At 40.5% G+C, this 19610-nt stretch overlaps 1 protein-coding gene across 1 annotated transcript in view; it reads right to left on the reverse strand.

Moving 5' to 3' along the window:
* LOC103125960 (ras-related GTP-binding protein A) overlaps positions 1-19610 on the reverse strand; it is a 67160-nt gene that overhangs the window by 28196 nt on the left and 19354 nt on the right. The window contains exon 5 of the mRNA XM_060183358.1: positions 14012-14234. Coding sequence (XP_060039341.1) covers positions 14012-14234 — 223 coding nt within the window. The remainder of the gene's footprint in view (positions 1-14011; positions 14235-19610) is intronic.

Below are 19610 nucleotides of genomic sequence, written 5' to 3' on the forward strand. Positions count from 1 at the left end.
CAGGAAATTCAAATGTTCCTGGAAACTAATGAAAATGAAGACACAACCTATCAAAATATTTGGGACACAGCTAAAGCAGTACTGAGAGGGAAACTTATAGCCATACAATCACATATTAAACACCAAGAAGAAGCTCAAATGAATGACCTTACTGCACACCTCAAGGACTTAGAGGAAGAGGAACAAAGGAACCCTAAAGCAACCAGAAGGACAGAAATCACTAAAGTTCGAGCAGAAATAAACAACATCGAAAATAAAAGAACCATACAAAAGATGAATGAAGCCAAATGTTGGTTCTTTGAAAGATTAAACAAAATTGACAAATCCCTAGCCAGACTTACCAAACAAAAAAGAGAGAAGACTCAAATTAATAGAATTGTAAACGATGGAGGAGATATCACAACTGACACCACAGAAATCCAGAGAATCCTGCAAAACTTCTATAAAGAATTATATGCCACCAAGGTAGAGAATCTGGAAGAAATGGAACAATTCCTAGAAACCTATGCACTTCCAAAACTGAACCAAGAAGAACTACAAAATCTAATGCACCAATCACAGAAAAAGAAATTGAAACCATTATTAAGAATCTCCCCAACAACAAAAGTCCTGGACCAGATGGTTTCACACACAAATTCTACAAAACTTTCAGGAAACAGTTAATACCCATAGTTCTTAAGCTATTCCATAAGATTGAAGAAACAGGAATACTCCCTTCCACCTTCTATGAAGCCAACATCACCCTGATACCGAAAGCTGATAGGGACAGAACAAAAAAGGAAAACTATGGACCAATATCTCTGATGAACATAGATGCCAAAATATTAAACAAGATCTTGGCCAACCGGATACAGCAACATATCAAAAAGATTGTTCATCATGACCAAGTGGGATTCATCACAGGAATGCAAGTCTGGGTCAACATCCGTAAGTCAATCATTGTCATTCATCACATCAATAAAAGCAAAGCCAAAAACCACATGATTATCTCAATAGATGCAGAGAAAGCCTTTGACAAAATCCAACACCCGTTCATGCTCAAAACTGTACAAAAAATGGGAATAGGTGGGAAATTCCTCAAGATAGTGGAGTCTATATATAGCAAACCTACAGCCAACATCATACTCAATGGACAGAAGCTGAAAGCATTCCCCCTCAGATCGGGGACTAGACAGGGCTATCCACTGTCACCGTTACTCTTCAACATAGTACTGGAAGTTCTTGCCATAGCAATCAGGCAAGAGAAAGAAATCAAAGGAATACAGATTGGAAGGGAATAAGTCAAGCTCTCACTATTTGCAGATGATATGATAGTATACATAGAAAGACCTAAAGAATCCAGTAGAAAATTATTGGAAGTTATTAGGCAATATAGCAAGGTATCAGGGTACAAAATCAATGTACAAAAATCAGTGGCATTTCTTTTTGCAAACACTAAATCTGAAGAAGAAGACATCCAGAAATCACTCCCATTTACTGTTTCACCAAAATCAATCAAATACCTAGGAATAAAGTTGACCAAAGTGAAAGACTTGTATGCTGAAAACTATGAGTCGCTACTCAAGGAAATAGAAACAGATACCAAGAAATGGAGATATCCCATGCTCATGGATTTGGAGAATAAATATCATCAAAATGAATATTCTCCCCAGAGCCATATACAAATTTAATGCAATACCCATCAAAGTTCCACTAAACTTCTTTAAGAGAATAGAACAAACACTACAATCATTTATCTGGAACCTGAAAACACCTAGAATTGCCAAACCATCTTGAGGAAAACAAACAGAAATGGAGGCATCACACTCCCAGACCTTAAACTATAAGCCATCATCATCAAAACAGCATGGTACTGGAACAAAAATAGGCACACAGACCAGTGGAACAGAATTGAAAGCCCAGAAATAAATCCCCACGCCTATGGGCATCTAATCTTTGATAAGGGGGCACAAAGGATTAAATGGAAGAAGGAGGCTCTCTTCAATAAATAGTGCTGGGAAAACTGGGTTGTAACATGCAGAAGAATGAAATTGAACCACTTTATCTCACCAGAAACAAAAATCAACTCCCAATGGATCAAAGACCTAGATGTCAGACCAGAAACAATCAAATACTTAGAGGAAAACATTGGTAAACACTTTCCCACCTACACCTCAAGGACATCTTTGATGAATCAAACCCAATTGCAAGGAAGACTAAAGCAGAAACAAACCAATGGGACTACATCAAATTGAAAAGCTTCTGCACATCCAAAGAAACTATTAAACAAACAGAGAGACCCCTCACAGAATGGGAGAAGACCTTCACATGCCAGACATCAGACAAGAAACTAATCACCAAAATATATAAAGAGCTCAGCAAACTTAGCACCAAAAAAGCAAATGACCCCATGCAAAAATGGGCAGAGGATATGAACAAAACATTCACCTCAGAGGAGAACCAAAAGGCTAACAAACGTATGAAAAACTGCTCTAGGTCACTGATTGTCAGAGAAAAGCAAATTAAGACAACCACCTCACTCCTGTAAGCATGGCAAACATCAAAAAGGACAGCAGCAACAAATGCTGGAGAGGATGTGGGGACAGAGGAACCCTTTTACATTGCTGGTGGGAATGTAAATTATTACAGCCTCTGTTGAGAGCAGTCTGGAAAACTCTCAGAAGGCTAGACATGGTCCTTCCATATGATCCAGTAATTCCTCTCCTGGGGTTATACCCCAAGGACTCCATAACACCCAACCAAAAAGAGGTGTGTACTCCTATGTTCATAGCAGCACAAGTCATAATAGCTAAAACCTGGAAGCAACCCAGGTGCCCAACAACAGATGAGTGGCTGAGAAAGCTGTGGTATATATACACAATGGAATACTATGCAGCTATCAAGAACAATGAACCCACCTTCTCTGACCCATCTTGGACAGAGCTAGAAGGAATTATGTTAAGTGAACTAAGTCAGAAAGATAAAGATGAGTATGGGATGATCCCACTCATCAACAGAAGTTGAGTAAGAAGATCTGAAAGGGAAACTAAAAGCAGGACCTGACCAAATTGTAAGTAGGGCACCAAAGTAAAGACCCTGTGGTGAGGGGTAGACATGCATCTTCCTGGGCCAGTCGGGGGTGGGAGTGGGTGGGTGGGAGGGATGGGTCACAGTCTTTTGGTAGTGGGAATTGTGTTTATGTACACTCCTAGCAAAATGTAGACATATAAATCAGTAGTTAATTAATATGAGAGGGGGAAAATCAGTTGTATGTCTCAAAGTTTCTCAAAACACAAACTGAATCTTTTTAATATATAGGCTGTGTATTTGATATGCGAACTCTCTCAAAAGCCTAGACCAAGTAGATTAGAAGTATCCAATAGCACAGCTATATACAAGATACTGGATACTGTACAGCAAACCATAACAAAAGGACTTTTCAAAGTTAACCCAATTAACAAATAATGTGATGATAACATTAACTATCGATTGTCTTTTTGAACCCTAAGACAGCAGGAACCTCACATCTCCACTATAGAGCCCCTACTTCCCCCAGTCCTGGAACCCTTGGACAGGGCCCACTTTCCCATATGCATCTCTCAATCCAAACCAAGTAATATTGCATCCGCCAATCACAACCTAACTAACACAACGATTGCCACCTCAACATGCTTCACCTCAGACTGTGTCTAGAGACTTCACGTGTGGAATGACAACCCTTCAGCTTCATCACTCAGTGAGACCTTTCCTTTTATAGTACACTCTAATTTCATCTCAGGTAGTTCACTTTCTAACAAAGTCCCATAACCTAGATATAGACCAGGTTCTGTGAGAGAGAGCTTATGTTCACACATATCCATAAACTACTGGAATATATATACCTGAAAGCAGAAGTACATTAGAGTTTGCAGTGAGTACCTCCCTAACACTTCCTCTCCACTATTCCAAGCTTGGGATCCATGATTGCTCAACAAATTGTTTGGCTTCGTATGTTAACTCTCTTTTCAATCACCAGGTTCCAGATGCCACCAGGATGCTGGCCAGGCTTCCCTGGATTGAAGACCCCACCAATGTGTCCTGGAGCTCAGCTTCCCCAGAGACACACCTTACTAGGGAAAGAGAGAGGCAAACTGGGAGTATGGACCAACCAGTCAACGCCCATGTTCAGCGGGGAAGCAATTACAGAAGCCAGACCTTCTACCTTCTGTAACCCTCAATGACCCTGGGTCCATGCTCCCAGAGGGCTAGAGAATGGGAAAGCTATCATGGGAGGGGGTAGGTTATGGAGATTGGGTGGTGGGAATTGTGTGGAGTTGTACCCCTCCTACCTTATAGTTTTGTTCATTAATCCTTTCTTAAATAAAAAATTTTAAAAAAAAGAAAGAGAAAAACAAAGGAACCCTAAAGCAACCAGAAGGACAGAAATAACTAAAGTTAGGGAAGAAATAAATAATACTGAAAATAAGAAAAGCATGCAAAAGATCAAAGAAGCTAAATATTAGTTCTTTGAAAGAGTGAACAAAATCTACAAATCGTTAGTCAGACTCAAAATAAAAAAGGGAGAAGACCCAAATAAATTATACTGTAAATGAAAGAGGAGATATCACAACTGACACCACAGAAATTCAACATATCATGCGAGGCTTCTATGAACAACTATATGCCACCAAGTTACAGAACCTGGAAGAAATGGATGATTTCCTTGATACCTACAAACTTCCAAAATTAAATAAAGAAGAACTAGGTAATATTAACAGGCCAATCATCGCCAATGAAATCATAATATTTATCAAAAACCTTCCCAAAAATAAAAATCCTAGAACAGATGGTTTTACAAATGAATTCTACAAAACCTTCAAGGGAGAGTTAATACTTCTACTTTTAATCCATAAGACTGAAGACTTACTTGGGGGGTTGGGCTGTAGCACAGTGGGCTAAGCCCACATGGCACGAAACTCGAGGTCCGGCATAAGGATCCCCGTTCAAGCCCCAGGCTTCCCATCTGCAAGTGTCTGTCTTTCCCTCCCCATATCTGTCTTCCCTTCCTTTCTCCATTTCTCTCTGTCCTATCTGGCAACAACAATAATAATAACCACAACAATGATAAAAAAACAAGAGCAACAAAAAAGGGAAAATAAATAAGTAAATAAAAAAAAGATTGCAGACATGAAAAATACTCCGTTCCAACTTCTATGAAGCCAACAACACTTTGATACCAAAAGCAGACAGGGACACAAACATAAAAGAAAACTACAGACCAATATCTCTGATGAACATAGATGAGAAAATATTGAACAAAAGTCTAACCAACCAGATACAGCAGTATATTTAAAAGATTGTTCATCATGACCAAGTGGGGTTTATCCCAGGGATGCAAGATTGGTTTAATATATGTAAATCAATCCACCACATCAACAAATGCAAAACCAAAAACCATATAGTTATATCAATAGATGTAGGAAAGCCTTGGGAAAAAATCCAACATCACTTTATGATCAAAACACTACAAAAAGTCGGAGTAGATGAAAAATTCCTTAAAATAGTGGAGTATATATATAGCAAACCTACAGCGAACATCATACTTAATGGTGAAAAACTGGAAGCATTTCCACTCAGATAAGGTACTAGACAGGGCTGCCCACTATCACCATAATTATTCAACATAGTGTTGGAAGTTCTTGCTAGAGCAATTAGGCAGGAGCAAGGAATTAAAGGGACACATACTGGAAGAGAGGAAGTCAAACTCTCCCTATTTGCTGATGATATGATAGTATACATAGAACAACCTAAAGAATCCAGCAAGAAGCTTTTGGAAATCATCAGGCATTACAGTAGTGTGTCAAGCTACAAAATTAACATATAAAAGTCAGTAGCATTCCTTTATGCAAACACTAAGTTAGAAGAAGAAATCCAGAAATCTATTCCTTTTACAATAGCAAAAAAAAATAAAATATCTATGAATAAACCTAATCAAAGAAGTGAAAGACGTGTATACTGAAAATTATGACTCACTACTCAAGGAAATTGAATAAGACACAAAGAAGTGGAAAGATATTCCACTTCATGGGTTATAAGATATTCATGGGTTGTAAGAATTAAAATTATTAAAATTAATATACTACTCAGAGTCATACGCAAATTTTATGCAATCCTCATCAAGATCCCAACCGCATTTTTTAGGAGAATAGAACAAAAGCTACAAATGTTTATCTGGAACCAGAAAAGACTGAAAATTGCCGAAACAATCTTGAGAAGAAAGAACAGAACTGGAGGCATCACACTTCCACCTCTCAAATTGTATTATAGGGCCATTATATTCAAATATATCATTATACAGGCCACCTCATCAGCTGGTGCCCTATTCGGAGATTTCTGAGATTCCCGAATAGATATAATGGGCCTAGACCTCCCTCTTGCCTTGTTACCAGTCATCTCTATCAGGAACAACACAATAGACTCCTTTGTGGGGCCCCCATAGGACCTTGCCCTCAACTTGGATCAACAATGGTAGAGAATGTTCCATTCTCCAAAGGGAGGATGGACAACACACTCCATGCTACACCTGAGGAAGATGGGTTCTGATATTGGGGCAGCTTGGAATGTGTGTACTCATGACCACAGAATGTGAGCTCAGATCTACAGGGATGCAGTGGTCACATAGGCACCTAAGCTGAATATGGGTCCCAGATCAAATCAAATAGATGGGGTTTACAGTCAACAATATCTGTACCCCTTTACCATATTAGGGAGCTACTCTTTTCCCTGATCCAGCTTTCTGTTCCTCTCCAGCCATGACCATCTCCCCAGATGATAACTTAGATTTACCTGTATGTATATCAGATTTCAGGCTCAGGAAAAAAAAAACTAGTATAGCCACAGGCACTTTGGAATATAACTAAAATATGCCTACCAGCTATCTACAAAATGGAGTACCCCCCCACTCTTCATCTGCATTACTCCAACCTTTAAGTTCATGATTTATCAACAATTTGTTTGTGCTTTGTATGTTACTCTCTTTTTTAGCCACCAGGTTCTGGATGCTAGCAGGAAGCCGACCAGACTTCCCTGGACAGACAACCCCAATAGTGTGTCCTAGAGCTCCGCTTCCCCAGAGCCCCCACACTACTGGGGAAAGAGAGAGGCATACTGGGAGTATAGATCAACCAGCCAACGCCCATGTTCAGCGGGGAAGCAATTACAGAAGCCAGACCTTCCACCTTCTGCATCCCACAATGACCTTGAGTCCATACTCCCAGAGGGTTAAGTAGGAAAGCTATCAGGGAAGGGGATGGGATAGGAAGTTCTGGTGGTGGGAATTGTGTGGAGTTGCACCCCTTTTATCCTATGGTTTAGTCAATGTTTCCTTTTAAATAAAAAAAGTGTCTAGAGGGAGTCAGGTGGTAGCGCAGAGGGTTAAGCGCATGTGGTGCAAAGAGCAAGGGCCTGCATAAGGATCCTAGTTCGAGCCCCCGGCTCCCCACCTGCAGGGGAGTTGCTTTACAGGCGGTGAAGCAGGTCTTCAGGTGTCTATCTTTCTCTCCTCCTCTCTGTCTTCCCCTCCTCTCTCCATTTCTCTCTGTCCTATCCAACTACAACGACATCAATAACAACAATAATAACTACAACAATAAAACAGCAAGGGCAACAAAAGGGAAAATAAAATAAATATTTTTTAAAAAGTGTCTAGAAAAAATAAATATAAAAAACATAAATATATCATTATAATCAAGTATGCTTGGTACTGGAACATGTATAGACACACTGACCAGTGGAATAGAATTGAGAGTCCAGAAGTAAGCCCCACCTATGGACATCTAATCTTTGACAGAGGTGCCCAGACTATTAAATGGAGAAAGATGAGTCACTTCAACAAATAGTGTTGCAAAAAAGGGGTGAAACATGCAGAAGAATGAAACTGAGCCACTATATTTCACCAAACAAAAAAGTAAATTCCTGTCGGGCTGAGCTTCACTGATGGGAGACAGATGACCCGGGACTCATGGTTGAGCTGTAAGCAGTATCTCTTTATTCATGCAGGACGCAGCTAAACTAAAACTAAAACTATATTTAAGAACTATTCTGTCCTTATATATACTGGCCAAGTAGGGTGGAAACAGGATGTGACATAGAGAGGGTGGAGAGAAAAGTGACTGGTGAAAATCAGGGTGTGACAAGGAGAGGGGGCGGAGCACAAAAAAAACCATCATGAACCAGTGAGGATTAAACCAATGCCATGCAGTGGTTATGTAAATAGAATACAGTGGTTATGTAAATAGAATGCAGTGTTAAGCAGGGGGGATTAAACCAAATGAAACAGAAGGGGTTTTTAGAAGCAGAATTAGAAGCATACCAACAAATTCCAAGTGGATCAAGGACTTGGATGTTAGACCAGAAACTATCATCTACTTAGAGGAAAATATTGGCAGAACTCTTTTCTGCATAAATTTTAAAGGCATCTTCAATGAAACGAATCCAATTACAAAGAAGACTAAGACAAGTATAAACCTATGAGACTACATCAAATTAAAAAGCTTCTGCACAGCCAAAGAAACCAATAACCAAAGGGGCCTTTCACAGAATGGGAGAAGATTTTTACATACCATACATCAGACAAGAGTTTAATAACCAAAGTATATAAAGAGGTCACAAAATTCATCAAAAAGAAAACAACCCCTTCCAAAATTGGGGAGAGGACATGGACAAAATATTCACCACAGAGGAGATCTGAAAGGCCTAGAAACACATGAAGAAATGCTTCAAGTCATTGATTGTAAGAGAAATGCAAATAAAGACAACAATGAGATACCACTTCACTCCTGTAAGAATGTCATACATCAGAAAAAGTAGCAGCAGGAGTCAGGCTACCTGGTTAAGCACAGGTGGTGCAAAGCGCAAGGATTGGCATAAGGATCCCAGTTCCAGCCCCCGGCTCCCCACCTGCAGGGGAGTTGCTTCATAGGAGGTAAAGCAGATCTGCAGGTGTCTATGTTTCTCTCCCCCTCTCTGTCTTCCCCTCCTCTCTCCATCTCTCTCTGTCCTATCCAACAACACTGACATGAACAACAATAGCAATAATAAGTATAAGAATAAAACAACAAAGGCAACAAAAAGGGAATAAATAAATGAATATTTTTTAAAAAGAAAGAAAAAGTAGCAGCAACAAAACTGGAGAGGTTGTGGGGACAAAGGAAATCTCCTGCACTGCTGGTAGGAATGTCAACTGGTCCAACCCCTGTGTAAAGCAGTCTGGAGTACTCTGAGAAGGCTAGAAATGGACCTACCCTATGTCCCCACAATTCCTCTCCTGGGGATATATGCTATATATACCCAACACACCCATCCAAAAAGATACCCAACACACCCATCTGAAAAGACCTGTGCATACCCATGTTCATCTGTTCATCGCAGCATAATTTGTATTAGCCAAAACCTGGAAGCAACCCAGCTGTCCAACAACAGATGAGTGGCTTAGCAAGTTGTGATTATTATACACAATGGAATACTACTCAGCTTTTACACATGGTGTTTTCAGCCCATCTTGGATGAAGCTTGAAGCAATCATGTTAAGTGAAATAAGTCAGAAACAGAAGGATGGATATGGGGTGATCTCACTCACAGGCAGAAGTTGAAAAACAGGATCAGAGGAGAAAACACTAAGCAGAACCTAGACTGGAGCTGGTATATTACACCAAAGTAAACCCCTCCGGGGTAGGTGGGGAGGGGGATAATATAGATCCTGGAAAAGGATGACAGAGGACTTAGTGGAGGTTGTATTGTTATGTGGAAAACTGAGAAATGTTATGCATGTACAAACTATTTTATTTACTATTGAATGTGAAACATTAATCCCCCAATAAAGGAAAATAAAAAAGAAAACAAACTAGAGGGCACCAAAGTAAAAACCTCTGGGTAAAGTAGATGTTCAACTTCACTGGGGAGATGGGGAGCAGGGACTGGACACAATCCTTTGGTGGTGGAAATGGTGTTGATACACACTCCTATTTATTTGTAGTCTCATAAATCAGTAGTTAATTAATATGAGAGGGGAAAATTGATTGAAGGTCTCAAACTTTTTAATGCACAGACCATAGGCTAAGTATATGTCCTTTCAATCTAAGCACTTAAGATTTCAAACTGGTAACTGGATTGAATTTTAACAGTGGGCTCAAATTGTTAATACATTTCTAACGACTTGTTCTTTGAAGTGTTGGCCCTCCTAAAAGCTTAGACCAGTGTACATAAACACCATTCCCACCACCAAAAGACTATGTCCCATCCCACCCCCCTCCACTTTCCCCCCTGCCCCATGAAGCTGAACATCCACCCTCACCCTCAACCCAGGGTTTTTACTTTGGTGCCCTACTCCAAATTCAGACAAATCCTGCTTTTAGTTTTTCTTTCTGTTATTATTTCTTAATTTCTGACTTAGCTCACTTAATATAATTCCTTGTAGCTCTATCCAAGATGGGTCAGAGAAGGTGGGTTCATTGTTCTTAACAGCTGCATAGTATTCCATTGTGTATATATACCACAGCTTTTCCAGCCACTCATCTGCTGTTAGACACCTGGACAGAGGTCACATAGGCTCCTAAGGTTAATACGGGCCCCATATCAGATCAAATCAAATCGATGGGGTTTACAGTCAACAATATTTATACCCCTTTCCCATATTAGGGAGCTACTCTCTTCCCTGATCCAGCTTACTAGTCCTTTTTCCAACCATGACATCACCTCCCCAGACAATAACTTGGTTCTACATACATATCAGATTTCAGGCTCAAGCCCTTTGGAATATAACTAAAATATGCCTACTAGGTATCTACAAAATGGAGGACCCCCCCCCCCCCAACTCTTCATTTGAACTATTCCAGCCGTTAGGTCTGTGATTGGTCAACAATTTTTTTTGGCTTTGTATGTTAACTCTCTTGTCAACCACCAGGTGCCAGATGCTAGCATGATGCCAACCAGACTTCCCTGGACAGACAACCCCACCAATATGTCCTGGAGCTCCTATTCCCCCAGAGCCCTACCCCACTAGGGAAAAAGAGAGACAGGCTGGAAGTATGGATCAACCTGTCAACGCCCATGTTCAGTGGGGAAGCAATTACAGAAGCCAGACCTTCCACCTTCTGCATCCCACAATGACCTTGGGTCCATACTCCCAGAGGGGTTAAAGAATAGGAAAGCTATCAGGAGAGGGAATGGGATACAGAGTTCTGGTGGTGGGAATTGTGAGTTGCACTCTTAACCTATGGTTTAGTCAATGTTTCATTTTTATAAATAAAATTTTAAGGAAAAAAAAAAAGCTTAGACCAGGGATAACAGAAGCAACATGTGGCATTACTTTATAAGATACAGCTATATAAATAACATCAAAGGATATAAATTATGGTGAGGTCTTACATAATATAGCAAATCCTAACAATGGGATTTTCAAAGTTAACCCAATTGCCAAATAATTTGATTACAGCAATAACTATCTATTGCATTATTTAACCCTAAGACAGCAGGAATTCCTTAATTCCATTTCGGTGGTTCACTTCCTGACAAAGCCCCCAAACCTAGATATAGACCAGATCCCATGATATAGGCCTTGTGTACACATGTATCCATAAATTAGGGCAAAATATATATCTTAAAGCAAAAGTGCACTACAGTCTGCAGTGAGTCAATAAATGAAGCAATCAAGTAGAAAGACCTACAAAGACACCATAAAGTACCTAATGAATTAGTTTCTACTTTGGTGTCATACTCCAAATTCAGTCAAATCCTGCTTTGAGTTTCCTTCTCTGTTTCCCTCTCTGATGAGTGGGATCATCCCATACTCGTCTTTATCTTCCTGACTTAGCTCACTTAACATAATTCCTTCTAGCTCCATCCAAGATGGGTCTGAGAAAGTGGGTTCATTGTCCTTAATAGCTGCATAGTATTCCATTGTGTATATATACCACAGCTTTCTCAGCCACTCATCTGTTGTTGGGCACCTGGGTTGCTTCCAGGCAGGTTTTAACTACTATGAATTGTGCTGCTATGAACATAGGTGTGCACAGATCTTTTTGGTTGGGTGTTACAGAGTCCTTGGGGTATATCCCTAGGAGAAGAATTACTGGTTCACATGGAAGGTCCATGTCTAGCCTTGTGAGAATTCTCCAGACTTCTTTCCACAGAGGCTGGACCAATTTACATTCCCACCAGCAGTGCTGAAGGTTCCTTTGTCTCCACAGCCTCTCCAGCATTTGTTGCTGCTGTCTTTTTTGATGTATATAATGACCCACATGCTATTTTTTTGCTCAGAAGACTGCTCAGCTTTGGCTTATCGTGGGGTTAGGGGTATGGAACATGGTAATTGTTATCTTCCAGGTCCCTTTTTAAAAACAAATGAAAGGGATGTGAGGGGGTTGGGAGGGGGGAAGGGGAGGGAGAGATGAGAGGGGAGGGAGGGGAGGGAAGGGATTGGATGGGGATCGGATGGGATTGAATGTAGGGGCACTGCGGGAAGAGAGTATATTCTAGACACCTAGACATCATGAGGAGATGAGAGGTTGTACCTATTTGTACTATAAAACATTAACATCCCAATAAATTATGTATGTGCATATGCTTATGTATGCACTCATCACAAGGAAACAAGCTGTATAATTATGTATGATGATTGATGTTGACCTAACTTACAGTACTGATCATTTTGCAAGTCAGATAAATATTGAATCATATTGCACACCTGAAACTAATATAACTTTTTACCAATCATATGCTAATAAATAAAAATGAACTGAAAATACAGCCTCTGAAATAACTTGGTGTAATTAAGGGCTGATCTAAAGAATTTTACTAAAGCACATGGGGCAAATAGACATACTTCCTAGACTTTTATATTACAATAAGGTATATCTGCGTAATTACATTTTTATTTTGAAGTAAAAATATTTCCAAGGGAAACTATTTCCAAATTCTTTGTAATGACAGATGTAACTCCTTGGATTTCTTCTTTACATCATGTTTCTCATTTTTGTTAATAAAATTGTTTCACAGTGTCTTTCAGCAATGGTAAAAGAACAGCACAGATTCAACTATGCTCATTGAAAATTTATTTAAAATGATCATTTTGGCTATTACATATTGTGTTGCTATGAACAAAAGTGAGCATATTTCTCTCTCTTCCTCTCTCTCTTCTCTTTCTTTCCTTCTTACTTACTTTCTTTCTTTTTTTGCCTCCAGGTTTATTGCTAGGGTTCCATGCAAGCACTATGAATTCACTGCTCCTGGTGGTCATTTTGTCCATTTTTTAAGATAGAGAAGAGGGAAACTGAGAGAGGAGAGGGAGAGAGGGAGACAGGAAGATAGACACCTGCTTCATCACTCATGAAGTGCTCTCCCTGCAGGTGGGGAGTCAGCTGCTCGAACCCGAATCCTTGCACCAGTCCTTGCACTTTGTACTATGTGCAATTAACCAGGTGGGCCACCACCTGGCCCACAGCATATAGGGGGCCTACAGCATATAGGGGAGCCCACAGCATACAGCAGATAGGTGCCCTTTCTTCCTTTGAATATATCCCCATAAGAATTTCTGGGTCATATGGTAGATCCATTTCTAGGGTCCTGATGAATCTCCAGACTGTTTCCCACAAGGTTGGACTAATTTACATCCCAACCAGCAATGTAAGAGAGCAATTTTTCCCCACAGTCTCTCTAGCAATTGAAATTTCTTTTATTTTTTAACTGGGAAATTAATTATTATTATTTAATTATTTTTCAAGCATAATGGCAGTATTAGTAAAACTGTGTTGTTTCAAGAAACACCTTTTCACCTAATTTTTAGAGAGAATATTTTAAGATTAAAATCTAAGGAAGTGTGCAGACAAATTATATAAAAGGCAAAATCTGTAATAAAAACTATATTAACTTATTTTGAAAGCATATACTAGTATTTTATATGAAGAAAGAATGATATAAATAGATAGACATATACCTCTACAAATTAAGTTTACAAAGCACATCAACCAATTAGTACAGCACCCTTTCTGTTTCATACCAGGTCCCGTTGATCCTCCTGTACCAGATCCATTTTATGAACCAAACAAAAGATCTTGGCATCTGGAGAGTTCTGTATAATGGCCTCCAGGCACGACTGGTAATAATGCATGTCCTTGTCCCGTTCACGACTCTCCACATCAAAGACATAAATCAGAACCTCCACATTTCTGAAGATAATGTCTCTTTGACTAGTGAAATAATTTTCCATGAAGGTATCCCGTCTAGTAGAAATAAATAATCTAGATTATAAGCAAGTTCTCAGTTTAATCACTGCTAATGATGCTGTTTGTTGACTTAATCAATGCAAAGGATAATCTTAAGGCTTTAGATGCTATATAATATAATAGTAAACTAATTTGGTTGTACTTTCTGAGTTTCAGAAAGTACTTATTCTATTTCCTTGTGTTCCATATATAACTCCCTCAGTTTTTGTGGCTCATGTCTTTTCATTGGTTCACATACTATCCCTCTACACCTACAGGTAATCAATTCCCATTTGTTCTCTGACATTTCAGTTCAGTCTATATACCCTCACATAAACCATCCCTGACCTTCCTAACCCAATTACAATAGACCCTTATACTAATGCATTGCTCCTATTTTTAACTTACCACAAATATACTATTATATTTTGTATCAAATTTTAATTAATGACATTCACATCCTTACACATCCCTATATAGAAAGTTCAATGAAACAAGCACCATGTCTATTTTTGCTTACCATTGTGTCAGTTTTAGAATAGACCCTGTCATACAGTAGGTGCTCAACAAATACTTAGAGAATGAATAGTCAAATAGCATACTCTGAGATAACGTTTTTTAGAATATAGTTCTTTGTTTCTTAAGCTGTATACTACTTCCACAACAAGTTCTCAATTACAACTTCTTAGCATAAAACAGTTCAGTTTATCATGAAAAAAAATCATCCTTCTTTCTACAGTTGTGTGACCTCACTAGATTCATAATCTCACTATCTTGTATGTGAAAATAAAGAAAAAATCTTTGTGCCTAAGAGTAAAGAACTTGAACAATTTTCATGATACTGATTACAGAACTGTAGATGATGACGATGAGATTTGTATGGAAATAACTACTCACAGTAATGAGAGTAATTTTCTTACAGAATGTCTGGTTTTTGCAAAATCTTTTCAACAAATACTCATTGAGCATCTACTTTATGGCTGACTATATTGAGTTCTGGAAAACATTTTCAAACAAGAACACCTATTTCTTTCATAAGGTACATTTCCATGCATTTTTGTACCTATAGTACAAAAATCTTACTTGTCAAAACAGCCCTGAAAGTTGGTATCATAATCATCTCTATCATTTAGACAAAGAAGCTGTGGATCCATTGAGTTTAGTTGATGTATCCAAAATAACACAGCTAAATTATAAACTTCAATCTAATTCTAAAACTTTGGTTCCTAACCATTGTATATTATACACTGGTGCTTCAGGACAAAAGTAAAGCCCTAGGGTATGGAACACCACCTGCACAAAATCAGAGTGAATGTGCATTTGTAATGGAATATTCTGTTGTTGTGATCATGAAATTTAAATCTAGCTCCTATTCCTCTAACAAAGGTAACTCATATGGAGATCATGTGCTTAAGTCTAAACTATAGTACTTAGAATTCCAGGAAGTGAATCTTGAGCTAACAAAGAATGAGGTGGTATTATATGATGGCTAAGAGTTCAAACATTAGTTTTAAGCCACAGGAGATAGGAATCTAATCTTCTCACCTACAGATAATTAGATACAGCATATGGCAGTGCTGCTTGGCTATATTACATACAGAGAATTTTCACAACTAGAAGAAGGTCTAAAGGTCTTTAATTAAATGTCTTTTATTTGTCATGTTGAGGGCTTTGTTGCCTGATTTTTTCAGATATAAATAGAAAGACATATAAGCAGAGAAAGAGATGGAAGAAATTGCAGCACCAAATGTGGTAGGGGCCAGAGCTTAAACTTGGATCACACACATGGTAAAACAGCATACTAACCAAGAGCTATTTTGCTGGTCCTCAAATGTCAATTTTGCAGTACTTCTACTGAACCTATTAAAAATGATAGTTATAGGGCTGATGAGATAGCACAGAGATTATACAAAATGATTCATATCTGAGGGTCTAAGGTCCCAAGTTCAATCCCTAGCACCACCATAAAGCCAGAGAGAAGCAGTGCTCTGGTAATATAAAAAATAAGATAGCTAGGTATATTGCAGCAAAGCAAAAAACTGTGGACTAGGGGGAGAAGGGGTAAGGGTAAAGAGGTTGTCAAGTACTCAGGACCCAAAGGTAAAGACTTAAATTGGTGATGGGAATGGAGTGGGTTTCTTATCAATGGGAGATAAGAAACTGTACTCATGTATCAACAATTCTCCTGTAACCCATTATTTCAGGCAGATGTTATTTGCCTACAAGAAACACATATAGCAGTTGATGAAGCTGCTCGATTCACCATCAGTGGATTTGATTTAATATGCTATAATCTCCATCCTAAACATGGCCGAGCCATCTACGCCAAATCATGTCTTGCGGACGTTTACCATACGGCCTCTTCGACCTTCCACGACTCCATTACTATTGGAACTATTCAGCTCGTCAACGCATACAAGCCTCCCAGTGCCTCATGGGATAATGAGGTCCTGCCTAGCCCGAATCACCCAGCCGTTTACGTTGGAGACTTTAATAGTCATCACCAAGACTGGGTATATTCCTCCACTCATGCTGACGGCTCTATCTTAGCCGACTGGGCTTCAGCGAATGACCTCTCCCTATTATACGATCCCAAACAGCCAGGCTCTTTTCACAGTGCTAGATGGAATAAAGACTCGTCACCCGACCTGTGCTGGATTAGCACAGTCAACGGCCAAGCCTTTCCCGCTACGAGACACGTTCTCAAGATCTTCCCGCACAGTCATCACGGCACAGCTATCATCCACATTGGTCTCCAGCTCCCACTGATTCTGTGCTCGGAGAAACTAAGATGGAACTTTCGGAAAGCAAACTGGCGTCTGTTCAGTGATCTTACCAACAAATCTATTCCTGCAATTCCAATTAACTCTATTCCCTCTGAAGATTCCTACAGGCGCTTCCGCCAAGCCATTTTCAAAGCAGCTTCCCAAGCCATTCCTCGTGGGAGACGTGCTAACTATACGCCTTGTCTTGATGCTGAATGCGAGCAACTACTAAAGCAGTATGATGAGTCGGGCGACCCAGATGTGGCTGACCATCTCATTGCCTCCCTGGATGCAGCACGCCAAGCCCGCTGGCAACAACTCACGGAAAGTCTGAACTTCACCCACTCAAGTAGGAAGGCCTGGAAGCTTCTTCATAGTCTGGGTGCCGGTAGCCAACCCCCTCCCATCTCCCATCCTCCCGTATCTCCAAACTCAGTGGCCAGTCACCTAACTCAAGTTGGACGTGCTAAGATCGACCCAGTCTGGAAAAGAGAAATTTCCCATGAGTGGTCATCCCACTTCCGGTTATCTTGTCCATCTCCAAAACTCTCTCCCTTTGCACTGTCTGAACTGGAAGACGCTTTGAAGAGGGTTAAACCGGGAACGGCTGCTGGCTATGATAACATCACCCCAGAACTCATTCTTAATTTGGGCCCCGCGGCAAAGAAGTGGCTCACTTCATTCCTGTCCCACATCTTGGAATCTGAATCTATGCCCAAAATTTGGCGTCGTGCGAAGATAATAGCAGTTTTAAAACCAAAGAAAGACCTAACACTGGCCGCCAGCTATAGACCAATTTATCTCCTCTCCGTGTGTTACAAACTCCTTGAGAGGCTGCTTCTGTCACGTATTTCTCCTCTTACAGAGAAATTCCTATCACCCGTCCAAGCTGGTTTCCGCCCAGGAAGATCTACCTGCGAATAAGCCCTGGCCCTCTCAACTTACATTGAAAATGGATTCCAGAAGAATTTAAAGATGGGTGCTGTCTTTGTTGATCTCACAGCAGCCTATGACACGGTCTGGCACCGTGGTCTCCTAGTCAAGATCTCAAGATGCCTGCCTCCATGGGTGGCCAACACTATATCGTTTCTTCTCCAAAACAGAAGATTCCGGGTGCATCTGGGTGACAAGTCTAGCTGATGGAGACTTGTCTCAAGTGGCCTCCCCCAGGGGTCTGTTCTTGCTCCTACGCTATTTAATATTTACATCAATGACCTCCCAGAAACTTCTTCAAGGAAGTTCATCTACGCCGATGATATCTGCTGTACAACTCAGGCATCCAAGTTCGACATCCTTGAGGAAACACTCACGAAAGACATGTCTCTGATATCTGATTACTGTAAAAAATGGCGACTAATCCCTAGCACTGCAAAAACGGTATCATCTGTTTTTCATCTACACCATGCCTCGGCCTCGCGTGAGCTTAATGTGCAGCTTGGCGATACGAGAATCCGGCATGAAGCCCAGCCAGTCTATCTTGGCATTACTCTCGATTGCACTCTGTCATTTCACGAACATCTCATAAAAACTGCAGCAAAGGGGAGTCGGGCTGTAGCGCAGCGGGTTAAGCGCAGGTGGCGCAAAGCACAAGGACTGGCATAAGGATCCCGGTTCGAACCCCGGCTCCCCACCTGCAGGGGAGTCACTTCACAGGTGGTGAAGCAGGTCTGCAGGTGTCTATCTTTCTCTCCTCCTCTCTGTCTTCCCCTCCTCTCTCCATTTCTCTGTCCTATCCAACAACGACAACAACAATAATAACTACAACAATAAAACAACAAGGGCAACAAAAGGGAATAAATAAATAAAATAAATATTTAAAAAAAACTGCAGCAAAGGTGGGCATGAGGAATAACATCATTGAGACTGGCCAGCTCCTCATGGGGCGCGAGCGCTTCCACACTACGATCATCATCTCTGGCATTATGCTATTCCACTGCAGAATACTGTGCCCCAGTATGGTTTCGTAGCCCCCATGTCCACTTGGTCGATTCCAAATTATATTCCTCCATGAGGATAGTTTCTGGAACCATCCGTTCCACCCCAGTTCCATGGCTGCCAGTTCTTAGCAACATCGCCCTGCCAGATATTCGTCGGGATGCGGCATCATCTAAGTTCATTTCCCACGTCTACGCTCGACCGGACCTGCCAATATACGCGGATATCTTTGCCCACCCTGTCCAACGCTTGATGTCTCGTCACCCAATCTGGTCCCCTACGCCTACACTGAACTTCTCTGTTCCAGACTCTTGGAAACAGAGTTGGCAGTCAGCTGAGGTAAAGAACAAACACCTCATCACAGACCCCTGCAAGCGTCAATCCGGCTTTGACCTAGCACGTTATTATTGGGCCCTCCTCAATCGCTATCGAACAGGCCATGGCCAGTGCGCCGCTATGTTCCATCGCTGGGGAGCCAGAGACGACCCGAACTGCCCCTGCGGCTACAGACAGACTATGACCCACATAGTCAACGACTGCCACCTCTCCAGATTCAAAGGAGGTCTCGAAACTTTACATCAGGCTCAACCTGACGCTGTTGACTTGCTACGGAAGAAGGGCAAACGTTAGAAGAAGAAGAACCAATAATATGATTTGGAAAAAACTAAAATAGTTTCTCTAAGTACATTCTCAA

The sequence above is a fragment of the Erinaceus europaeus genome, chromosome X (genome assembly GCF_950295315.1).
Source record: "Erinaceus europaeus chromosome X, mEriEur2.1, whole genome shotgun sequence".
In the NCBI taxonomy this organism is placed as follows: Eukaryota; Metazoa; Chordata; class Mammalia; order Eulipotyphla; family Erinaceidae; genus Erinaceus; species Erinaceus europaeus.